Source organism: Oryctolagus cuniculus, chromosome 10 (genome assembly GCF_051225735.1).
Source record: "Oryctolagus cuniculus isolate XC-2025 breed Fujian yellow rabbit chromosome 10, ASM5122573v1, whole genome shotgun sequence".
In the NCBI taxonomy this organism is placed as follows: domain Eukaryota; kingdom Metazoa; phylum Chordata; class Mammalia; order Lagomorpha; family Leporidae; genus Oryctolagus; species Oryctolagus cuniculus.
This window is the reverse complement of record NC_142876.1, coordinates 109,666,441-109,678,542: the sequence shown is the minus strand read 5'-3', so window position 1 is coordinate 109,678,542 and position 12,102 is coordinate 109,666,441. Positions and strand designations below refer to the sequence as shown.

The window sequence follows — 12,102 nt, the reverse complement described above, 5'->3', positions numbered from 1 at the left end:
GTCGCCTCCAGGAGAGGAGAGGTGGCGATTAGTTGGACAGAAGGACAAGCCCGGGGACCCATGAGTGCTTCCCGGGTCGCTTGGGCCCATCCCTGGTAAGATTCGGCCATGGGGTATCAAGCAGGTGGAAAACTACAGCCTCCCCAGGGGCACAGGTCAGGACACGGCCAAGGCTCTGCTGGTGACACAGCCAACCCGATTCTCTTCCTGCGTCCTATCCTCCCCGTATTACGTCCCTCTGCCTCTTCTCTCCCGAGAAGACCCTCTAGGATCCCTTGGACCCCACTTCCTCCCCAGACTCACTCTCTCCTCTCCGCCCCACTTCCGAGAATCCCCTGCGCCCCAAGCTCTGTGGACCCGGATGGCTCCTGTCTGCATCACAGACCCCAAGCCATGGCCCTGCTGCCCCTCCAGTCCTCTGTTGGGCTGTGACAAGCCCCCTCTGCCAAGTGACCCCTGCGGGCAGCCCCAAGCCATAGTGCACTTGCCCAGCCCCAGAGCACGCGTCAGCTCTGACTTCCCAGAAGTCTGTCCCTGTGGGGCAGAGCCCACAGCCAGTTCCTCTGCTGTTCACCAGCGTTCACAGGTTTTCTGTGGGCATGTTGGTGAACAAGGTGGGAGCCTGTAGGAGTGAGGAGGGGTCTCAGCCCGCGAATGGTTAGCTCGGCAATTGAGCCAGGTGCACCTGGGAGAAAAAGGACCAAGGGTGGGAAAGATCAGGCCTCAGGTGAAGCTTGCTCAGGCTGCTTTCTTGTCAGCAGGATTTCCAGAGCCTTGACTCCGCTAGTGGCCCCTGGTCCTCTAGGAGCAGGGACATCACCTGCTGAGCTTCCCAAACTTGTGGTCCATGGAAGCTTCCTTTTGTTTCCAGGGCAGCCAGCAGCAGGGACGGGGCAGGGGTGGGGACCAGCGTTCTGCTGGGCACAGGTCCGCGTGAGTCAGGCCCCAGCAGTCTTCCTTTAGCCCTGACCTACTCAGCATGTGTACCCCATCGAAACCAAATGCAGTGGGTGCAGGGGCAGCACGGGGAGGCGCAGCACGGGGTGGGGGTGAGTCTGCACTTGGTTCTCCGAGCTGCGGAAACAGCAGGCCTTTGCGAGTGGGCCCCAAAGCCTTCATGCGTATTTGGGTGCAAACAACTTTTGGAAGTCACGCATAGGTTAAGCGCAATACCCATTTCCCGTGAATCTTTTGCAGGCCACGACACTCCGAACAGCACAGCAGAGAGGAGATGCTGGGATGTTCAAAGGCTGATGCGGTTGTCCAGGCAACAGCTGGGTGAGGGGGGAGGTTGGAGGTGGGAGGGGCAAGAGGGGTGGAGAGAAGCAGACAGACTTGGGGATATGTTTTGTAGGTAGAGTCAAAACAGCAAGAATAAAATCTAGAGCAGGCATCCCAGTTCCTCCAGCTTGTGTTCACATGAGATGAGCAGGTGGGGCTCCTGGAAGGGGGGAAGGGCATCCCCCATATCCACAGCCCATGAGGTGCCAGGTCTTACACCTGCTGTCGTGTGCTGCAGCTGCCGCCTGGCCAGGTAGGCTGTATGGTTCTCCCATTGTGCAGCTGGGCACACTGAGGCCAGAAAGGCAAACCCTGCACTCAGCGTCATCAACAAATAAGAGTGGGCCTGGGATGGGAACCTGGCCACGGGACTCCACTTCTGGCCATACAGCCCAGGAACAAAACAGGAGGCTCTCAGACATGCGACAGCGTTGAGCGTCTCAAATCTGGCAGTGCCATGAGTGGCGGGAACCCTCCAGCAGCAAGGAACTCCCTACCGATCTCAGCCCTTCATACCACAGCCCCACGGCTCCGAGCGGCCTCGGCCTCGCTCCAGTCCTGTCCTGCAGGAGTGAGACAGAGGAGGCCCCTCTTTGCAGGGTGGCAGGAGTCAGGGAAAGGAAAGGTGATAGGACCCTCGGTACCACCATGACCCTCGGTACCACCACCAAACCTGAAGGGAGGCCTCACAACCCAACAGGAAAATGGGCAACAGGCAGGAACAGGCGGCTGGGGCAGAGTAGACAGTTGCGCAAGTATAGGAAGGGATCTCACCGCCTCGCTTCTCTAGGAAATGCAAACGAAGCAAGGATGGCACCGTGTTTTATGCCCTTCACTGGGCAAAGCTCTGGAAGTCCAGACAGTAGCTGGTGCTGGACAGGCCCTGGAGCAATGCTGTGGGCTGGCGCAGCCAGAAGTTGGCACAATCCCAGCGAAACAGGATGAACGTGAAATCACTCACTTTGAGATGCATGGGCTGAACCTACACTGTGAGGGAACGGGCAGGCCCAGGCCTCGGGGGACGGGGGGTGAGGGGGGCTCACGGAGCTGAGGGTACCTGCCCATCCGTGCTTTGCTTGTGCTTGGTGGTGGATTCTAGGGGTGGCACTGTGGTGACACTGAAGATGCCAGGGCTTTCTTGAGACCCCAAAAGGTCACACTGGGGCTGGGGCAGCAGCGGCCAGATGGCTGTGGGGGCCACACATCACACTGCAGTACCCACTGGCATTGCGAGAGCTAGGCCGTCACTTCACGTGAGCCCCCAGACTCAAGCCTCGGGAACACAGTTCCAGGCCGTGGGCTGCTGTTACGGCCGTCCGGGGGCATTGGCACACTCGTGAGCAGTCCTGCTCGCCCTGCAGGAGGTCAGGGTGTGGCTCTCAGGCCCAGCCAGCAGCACCATGTTGTCTTTGGCCCCTGGGCTGCATGTGGCATGGACACACGACCGGAAGTCAAGCCCCCGTAGCTGTTCCAATCAGAGGCAGCCCTAGGACACCTGCAGGTGCCGCCAGAGAGAGGCCTAGGCCCTTTCCTGCAGGACTCGGAATTTACAGCCCTGGCTCTGGGGCTGCAATGCGGAGCTGCTGCCGAGAGCTGTAGGAAGCAAACAGGCACTCTGCTCCAGGCCACGCCGCGACAGCCAGCACCATCCCCTGGCCTGCCCGTTTCACAGCCATACACAAATCTTCCCTGTTGCATAAGGCGGTTTCCATTGCAAGCACAAAAGGGCCCTTGCCTGGCACATGCCCACTGCTGGCCGGGATCTATGTGGGGCCCCGGACACAGCCATGGAGCACGAGCAGAGCTGGGAACGCTGGAGAGGGTGCAGAGGGGGCGAGGCTCCGGTCTCAGCATGGAAGAGAAGACCCCTGCCAAGGGCTACTGCTCTCCAACACATCCACTCTCCCTTCCCCCTTGGGCACCAATCCTGGGTCTCACGGTACTCCACATAAGAGACTACACTTCCCAGCTTCCCTTGCAGCTAGGTGCGACTGTGTGACTGACGTGTGGCCAATGAGATGTGAGCAGGGTGTGGGTGGAGCTTCTGGGAGACCTCTTCAAAGGCAGAGCTTGTGCCCTGTAGTTCAGAGCCCGCCCGGAGCAGGTGGCCCTAGTGAGTAGGGCACCCCCAGACCACTAGGAGAGGCCACTAGGAGAGCACTGGGGAGGCACCAAAGGCTCCCGAACCCTAGGCCTGTGGGTCTGTGTGCCCCAGCAGGCTCCCTGGTTACACGGGAGGGAGCTGAGCCCGAGGGGAAGGGACTTCTCCCAGCGCCGAGTCTCACTCTGCTCTTCCTACACTGCCACTGCCACCCTCCTAGCAGCCCCAGACCGCGACGCCTCCTTCCTAGCTGGCCTTCCGGCTCCGTCTGGCTCCCCGCCGGCAGCTCAGCTCTGAAGCCCATGTCCACGGCTGTCCCACAGCCCCCGCCACCGTCACCTCCTGCCCGGAAGACCTGGCGAGACTCCTGCTCCCACCCTCACTCCTCTTCCTGCAGCCGGAGAGCTGCCGCTGAGTCCTGCTAAAACTGGGTCCTGCCCATCCCCCCCCCTTCCAGCCAGGAGAACCCGCACCCCTGAGCCGGCTCCCTGAGCTCCCTCTAACGCCCACCCTCACTGCGCTGCAGCCACGCTGGCAAACGCGCTGTTCTCATTGCCTGGCACACTGCTCCCTTCCCCGCCCCAGACACACCCAGGGCTCACCTGCTCAGGGGCTCCCCTGGCCATACACGCCCAGACAGCAACCCCCCCAGCCACCTGCGCCCCCAAGAAACACCCAGTGAACGCATGAATGAATCAGCAGTGACATCCTGAATGAATTTCTGTACCCATCCTTTAATTCTAGAATTCCTATCAGGTTGGCTCATAGGATGGTGATGTTTCTGTGAGTCAAACACCAAGGAGTAGCGGCCGTTTCCGACGATCTGACCTACACCTTGGCACGCACTCACGCACACACGAAACATTGCATCCGACCCCACGCGCCTCCCAGCTCTGCTTCCCGCTCCCTTCCAGGCCCTCGAGCCTGGTTGCATGAGCATCACTCCCTTGGGCTTGCTTGAATTCCCTGTGGTCCCCTCCCTGCCTCAGCCTGCAGTGGTCACTCGGCTCCACAGTGATGGCCCGCTGGGGAGGGCGCACCATGGGACTGCAGCGGGTGGGAGAGAGGCATTCCGAGGATACTCCACCCCCTTAGGAGTGGTGCCACGCAGCGTTGGTAGGACTTCCAGGGAGTGATGGGGAGGTCCCAGGAGACCCGAATATGGGAGGGAGCAAGCGGCACCCACCCAGTCAGGGGCCAGGGGCACATGGCTGTGGAAAGGCGCTAAGGCCCCGGAAGCAGGACCCGGTGTGGTGCATGTGGGGGCAACTGGGAGTTCATTCTGATAGAAAAAGCCCCCCCACAGGCTGCGAGCAGGGAAGGGACGTGATCTGGTTTCCCTTGAGAAATGGGGACCCCGCCTGCTGGGCACAGGGAGCCCAGGAGGGCCTGGGGGGCCGGAGGGGGAGGCGGGGAGGATGCGGGGTGGGCTGGGTTGGGGGTGGGGTTTCTCAGCATTCCCCTGGATTTGCTGCAGCTGGGGCTAAGGACAACAGGGAGCCTGCGGGTGCCCTGAGGGTGGCCGAGTGGCCGGGGGCACTGCCGTAGCCTGACGCCCACCTCACTTTCAGATAAGTTCCCCTGGCCACAGCGAGCTCAGCATGCACAAGCAAGAGAGACCCAGCCAGGACCGAGGTGGAGACCCACAGCGCTCTCCCCTGTGGTCCACCACAGCTGTCTCACCCCGCGGCAGAGGTCAAGTCTGTGCCTGCACACTGTGCGCACACGTGTGTGTATGTGTGTGCACATTTGCACATACCACCCTGTAAAACAGGGGTTGCAAGATGAAAAGCCCACACGGACCAAGTGGATCCCGTGATGAATTCCACAGGCTGGGGGACTGCAGGGAGTGGTGGCGACTGCGGCAGGGAGTGGTGGGACTGTCCAGGCCCCGGCTAAAGGAACGGTGTTCTCAGTGCCAGCTTGTCGCAACCACGCGGACACACCTGAAAGCCATGAGCGGATCTGCCACTTTTTCAGAAGAAGCCAGGAATACACATTTTTAGGTGACATGATGTCTAAGTCTGCACTTTCACTTAAAACATATCAGAGCTGTCCCTGCGGCCAGCACTGCTGGTTCCCGGCTGGCAGCTTTGCCAATAAGTGGCTGGAGTGGTGAGGATTCGAAGCTGAGTTCAGGACTCAGTTCATAGCTCTTGCGGGACCATCTCAAGGGGGCATCCAAGCAGGGCCAGGGGAGGGGTCCCAGATGGTCCCCGAGGTCATTCTGGTCTCCCCTGACCCTGCGAGGTCCCACACCGCGCACACATGTCCCAGGCGAGCACGCACCTGCCCCGAGCCTGAGCTCCCGCACCGCGCATGCGTGACCGTGTCGGGGTCGAGCACGCACCCGCCCTGAGCTCTTGGACCACGCACGTATGACCGTGTCAAGGTGGAGCATGCACCCACCCTGAGCTCCCGCACTGCGCACGCGTGACCGTGTCGGGATCGAGCACGCACCCGCCCTGAGCCTGAGCTCCCGCACCGCGCACGCGTGACTGTGCTCGGCGGCGAACACGTACCCACTTTGAGCTCCTTTCCGAAGACCGTGCGCTCGCCCAGCGCCGAGCAGTTCCAGCGGCCATTGCGGAACTGAAACTGACACTCGTCCAGGCCCATTTGCGAGCCTTCTCCTATGACGATGATGGCGTCCGGCCGGCTCTGGCAGATCGCCCGCTGTCTGGGAGCCAGGCCTGGGATCTTGTTACAGATGATGCTGGCTCCCAGAGCAACCACCGAGGAGAAGCCACTGCAGGAGAGGGCGACACAGAGAGAGGGAGCATTAGCAGCAGGGTGGGGGCGCTGCCCAGAGACCCTCCCAAGGCGTCTGGCCTTGGCCACCCTGCTGCCCGCAGAAACCAAAGCTGATGCGTGCCACCAACGTCATTTTGCATGAAAAGGTGAGTGGACTTTGAGGTGGAGGTGGGGTTCAGTGGGGATGACGTTTAAAAATGTGGGCGGTTCAGAGGGTTAAGCCACGTTATGGCATTTGCCCAGCCAGCATCTCACAGAGGAGCACCGGTTTGAGTCCCGGCTGCTCCACTGCCGATCCAGGTCCCTGCGAATGTGCGTGGGAAAGCAGCAGAAGATGGCCTAAGTGTTTGGGCCCCTGCCGTCATCCAAATGGGAGACCCGGATGGAGTTCCTGGTTTCTGGCTTTGCCCTGGTCATTGAGGCCATCTGGGGAGTGAATCATTAGATAGGAAATCTCTCTCTGTGTCTCTCTCTCTCTCTCTGTCACTCTGCCTGTGAAATAAATAATTGAAAAAATCAAATAAATAATGAAGACCTGAGAAATAATACCAAAATGGTTTTTCCAAATCGGCTGTGCAGGGAAAGTGTGGCAGCAGGAGGAGGGGGAGGGGAGGGCAGCAGCAGTGCTGGCGTCACAGATTCCCATGAACGCCTGGGGCATGCACTCTCCTCTATGCATCAGTGTGACTATGAAACAAGCCTTGAAAAAGTAGTTGTAAGTAGAAGTTCTAGTAGTTTCTTCCTGCCCGCCTGCTGAGTGGGCGTCTCCTCCTTTGCAGAAGTCTGGCCTGGAAGACCCTGACCACTCTTAGGCTGACACGCAGGCACTCAGCACTCAGACACCTGCTGGGTGCCAAGCTGCGTGCCCCACAGACGGGCAGGGCCCTGCCACAGGAGCTCCGGGCCGAGCGAGCACGCAGGCTGCGGATGAACCTAACAGGTGGTTCCAGACAGCGAAGCCACCGCAGGGGCTGCCGTGCAAGCAGGGGCGGGAAGGCGGGGAGGAAGGGTGAGGACCTGGGGGCAGCAGGTTCAAGTGCACGCATCCCTCATCAGAGCACCTGTTAGCTCCCTGCGGATGCATCCTGGGAAGGCAGTGGGTGATGGCCCAGGTACGTGGTTCCTGCCGCCTACATGGGAGACCCAGATGGAGTTCTCAGCTCCTGACTTTGACCTGCTCCCCACCCCACCCCACCCCCGACTATTGCAGGCATTGGGAGAGTGAACCAGCAGATGGAAGACACAGCTCTCTCTCCCTCTCTTTCACTCTACCTTTCAAGTGGATAAATTAATCCTTAAAGAAACAAAAAAGGGCAAAGGGCCATGTTAGCTGGGGTGACCAGGGAGGACTGCTCTGAGGAAAAATATCCTGGGCACGGGGAACAGAACATGCGAAGTCCTGGGGGAAAGACAGGCTTGAGGTCCCCAAGGAATGGGAAGAACTCACACAAGCTGGCGTGGAACCAGGGTGATTCTGGGGAGAGGAGACTGCACAGGGCTGGGGGCAGGACAGGCAGGGCCATGCTCTGAGGTCCCCTGGGGTAGGGGCGCGGAGCAGGCAAGAGGGCGCAGTGGTGGGGCGGATGCAGGTGGAGTTGATGGACCAATGCGAAGGCAGAGGCAGAGGGAGCGGTGTGGATGTGTCTAGGGGAAGAGGAGGCGCCAGCAGGGCCCCCGTGTGACCCACCAACCATGCCCTGTCTAATGGTGAGGTTGCTCCAATGTCCACCCCCCCTTTTTTAAAAAGATTTATTTTATTTATTTGAAAGACAAAGTTACAGAGAGAGAGAGAGAGAGAGAGAGGTCTTCTATCTGCTGGTTCACTCCCCAGATGGCTGCAATGGCCAGAGCTGAGCCGATCCAAAGCCAGGAGCCAAGAGCTTCTTCCAGGTCTCCCACCTGGGTGCAGGGGCCCAAGCACTGAGGCCATATTCTGCTGCTTTCCCAGGTGCATTAGCAGGGAGCTGGATCGGAAGTGGTGCAGCTGGGACTCGAATCGGCGCCCCTATGGGATGCCGGCACCGTAGGTGGGGATTTAACCCGCTGTGCCACAGTGCTGGCCCCTTGTCTACCCTTTTTATCTTCACCTCAAAACACTGTGCTCAAGAGAGCTTTTAAGGAGAAGCCCCTCCCCCAACCCCTCCCATTGGGTATAGCAGTAAGAGCCTCCCTGTGTTGGGGAGCGCCCCTCTCGGAGCTCAGCTGGGGGAAGTGGGCCTGGGGTTAAGTGAGGCTCCCTGTAACAGTGACACCCAGAGGGGAAGAGGCATGCCTGCTCCCGTCTGCACCCCCCAGTCCTGGCTTCTTCCTACCCAAGCTCTTAGCCCCAGGCCCTGGAAGCCCCCTAATCCCTGCCCCCCCCCGACGTTTACCAATCAGCTTCTTGCCCTCTGGAGTGACCTCCCTGGGAACCCAGGGCCATGGCGCCTCCCTCCCCGCCTCTGCGGCCTCCTGCATTGACGCCCTCCATCCTCGGGGTCTTCTGCCCCATCGTCTCCTTGTGTGCATTTCCAGGTTCCTTCCTTGGTTGCACCTGCCTAGCTCTGCTGCTTCCCTGGCTGCTGCCGGACGCACGGGGTGTGAGCCTCCCTCCCAGTGTCCCTCGGGTGAGCTCCTGTGACATAGCAGGTGCCCCCATGTAGGTACTGGATGCTTGGGGGATACTCTGGGTGCTGAGGTGGCCTGACAGGTGCTGACACACAAAGGATGCTCTAGACTGCACTGGTGGGCTGGACGGACACTCCCAGATGGTGAGGCCGGGCAGGGGGCCCTGGAGGTGGTCAGAACCTCCCCTCAGCCACCAAACAGAACCCACCCACAGCTAGGAGGGAGGGCCAGCAGGGCCCTGCCACGTGGAGGGGCTTTGGTGCGCACCTGGTGCTGACCGGTGCTGCTGGACAGCAGCAGAGACGTGATGATTGTATTCATAGCAAGGACAGTCTAGCGCCTGGGTCTGGCTCACGGGGCTCCCTCTGGGCTTCCTTGGCTTCCTACCTGTGTGACCCTGGGCAGGTTGCATGGCCTCTCTGTGTTTCCATGGCTACAGTAAGGGCATGAATTGGCACAAGTGCCTGCCCCACAGGGCTGCTGTGAGAACCAGGTGTGTTACAACGTGGAGGATGCCAAGTGCCAGCCTCCTGATCAGGATGCTTGCCAGACAAAGGGCTACTGCCGAAGTCCCAGGAACCTCCCAGACAAAGGGCTACTGCCGAAGTCCCAGGAACCTCCCAGGGACCTCACCCCTTATGCCCATTTCATAGATGGATAACCTGAGGTCCAGGGAGTAGCAAGGTCAGGTGCAACCACCACTTCCCAACCTGGACTTATGCCAGCACCGGGGGACAGCCTGGGGCGGAAGGCCTGCGCCCTGCGCCTCTGGGGGCATCCCTCCCTCCCACTAGGGCAGCTGGACCCCGGCGGGGCCAATGAGACCGCGGCGCCGGCGGGAGGTCCGGGGCGGGCGGGGCGGCCAGGGGAGGTTATTTTCTGCTGTTTTCCCTTTCTCTCTCCGATCGCCAGTCCCTCCGCCCCGTTTCTAATTAAAAAGGAGATAAAGCCGCACGCGGCCAGAGCCAATCGGCCCCAGCGGCTTCCTGGATGCTGAACGCGCGCGGGGCGGCGGGGCGCGGGCCAAGATGAAGATCAAAGCAGGGGGCGGGGGTGTGTGTGTGTGGAAGAAAAGCCACCCAGACGCGGGCGAATCAATAACACTTAAAAAAAAAAATCCGGCAGACGGGCAGCGCGAGAGCCCTGCAGCCGCCTCTCGGCCAGTGGTCGTGTCTCGGCCCGCGGTCGGGGCTGGTGGCCGCCTGCCCCGTGCGCACCTGCTAGCCGCCGCCTGTGCTGCCCTCGCTCCAGGGACGCGGGGCGGCGGGGATGGGGTGGGAGTGACAAAATGCAAAGGCTCTGCCACACACACCCTTGTCGCCACAGCGCCTGCGGTCGGCCCTTCTCTGAAAGGGGCGGTCACGGCTTGGGGTAGAGAGGCAGGTTGTGCGGGGCGGGGAGCGCCCCAACCTCTACCAACCCATACAGGCGCCCGTGCGGGCATCGCACGCATTATCTCCCGAGTACAAAGAGGGCCAGGCGGCACAAATGCGACCTCGAGACGCGCCCCAAGCCACCCCTCCCACTCTCCAGCCAGAGCGCCGCCCCCGGCTCCGTCGGCAGAAACGCTTAGGTGAAGCCGGAGGGCCGTTCTGCGGGCGCCCCGGCGGCTCCGGGTATCCAGTTCCCGGGGTCCGGGGTCTCCTGTCTGGCTTTGGCGCTGCCTCTATGGGTGCCCCGGGTGATCTCTCCTCCTGCCTTTGTATTTGTGTGTGTGTGTGTGTGTGTGTTGGGGGCGTTTGGCGCTGTCCGTTTGGGAAAGGGCTCTGAGGGTCCCTGGACATCGGGCGGCGCCAGGGTTCCGGGCAGTAGTTTGTTTCGCCAGCGAACGTCTCTCCCTCTGGGTACCTGTTCCCTGTTTGCACCGACCGGCCCCGCCTGCCACCTGGAGGCTGCCCCGACTCCAGGAGTCTATGCCCGCGCCTCCGAGCGCAGAGTTCCCCTCCCCAGCCTCCGGGGCGGCCGTGGTCTTGGCTCAGTGTCCTGCCGGACCTGCCGTCCCCGAGCCCGAGTCCGCAGGGCCCCTGGCGGACGCAAGCCCGTTGCACCGGCTGGCCCTCTCCTGACGCCCTTAGGCTGATGGCCCTCAAGGCTGCGCCCGATTCTGGAGTTTTCCGGACCCACGCGTCCCGGAGATGCTGGGTGCCCCCCGCCTGTGCTGTGTGCGCCCCTGGGGCGTCCGCCCGCGGGGGGCCTTTGTGCGCCCGCGGCTCGCGCACCGCGCCCACCCAGCCTCTCCGAGGTGCTGAGCAAGTTGGTGGCCGCGGCGGCTCGCGGGCAGCGCACCGCCCTCCGCGGGCCGCTCCAACTTTGCCGAGCCGCGCACGGAGGGTCGCGAGCGGCCCTTACCCGATCCGGAGGTAGGCCATGCCCAGGCTGAGAAAGAGGTGGCCCAAGCAGCGCCGCGCCTTCCCGTTCATAGTCCCCGCTGGTCGCCGGGGCCGCGGGCCGGGCAGTGCTGATCCCGCGGGCCGGCCCCCGCGGGGCAATCCACATAGCCCGCCCGGGAGGCGCGGGCCGAAGCGTCCCCGGGGCGGTCGGCGGCTCGGTGCGCCCGTCCGCGCGCTCCGCGCCTGAGACTCGCCGGGAGCGCGGGAGCCACGGAACGGGAGGAGGGAGGGAGGAGCGAGCGCGGCGCGGGGCGACGCCGGGCTGCGCGCGAGCGGCCGGTGCAAGTGCGCTAGGCGCGGGGAGTGCGGGGGCGCTGCTGCCGCCCGCCCCCGCCCCTCCCTCCGCTCCCCCTTCCCTCTCCCGCCCCCTCTCCCGCCCGCCTCCCCGGAGCGCCCGCCCCGCGCCCGAGTACCCGCGGGACAGAGCTGCCTGCCCCGGGCGCGCGCTCGCGCCTTGCCCCGCGCGCTTCCGCCGCGCCCCCTCCAGCTCCCGGGCGCAGGTGGGAGGCGGGGGTGAGGCACCCCTTGCGCCCCCTCGGTCCCAACTTGCAGGTTGCGGTGTGAGCCAATGTCCAGGGGCTACCCTCAGGTGGGGAGGTTCGCACGCCCAGGCCAACCGCCCTGCCCTCCCGCCTCACCCCTGGCGCTGGGGAGCGGGGAGCTGCTGGGTGCTAGGGCGCGCCCAGGTTTCCCCTGCACCAGGTTCACCAACCCCGCTTCGGGAGAGAGGGGGTGCCCTTCGGCGGAGCTACTGACAGGCAGGGGTAAGGGGCTGAGCCTGTTCCTTCCTCTATTCGAGAGAGGGGCGGCAGGTGGGCACCCAGATGTGGCAGCCTCCTTGGCGTCCCCCTGCCAGCGGCTGGCCGGACTCGGGCTGAGGTCGGGCTGCCCCGCGCAGCAGAGTCGCGCGGCATCGCAGCTGCCCCAGGGCGCTGGGTGCACCTGGCTGCCCAGGACGCGCTCGCGGCG

General features: G+C 62.7%; 1 protein-coding gene across 1 annotated transcript in view; it reads right to left on the bottom strand.

Annotated features, from left to right (window-relative positions):
* WNT7A (Wnt family member 7A) overlaps window positions 1-11,296 on the bottom strand; it is a 49,203-nt gene extending 37,907 nt beyond the window's left edge. The window contains exons 1-2 of the mRNA XM_051852676.3: window positions 11,093-11,296; window positions 5,905-6,131 (exon numbers count right to left, since the gene is read on the bottom strand). Of these exons, the coding sequence (XP_051708636.1) occupies window positions 5,905-6,131; window positions 11,093-11,163 (298 nt within the window). The 5' untranslated portion in view covers window positions 11,164-11,296. The remainder of the gene's footprint in view (window positions 1-5,904; window positions 6,132-11,092) is intronic.
* Window positions 11,297-12,102: the final 806 nt, after the last annotated feature.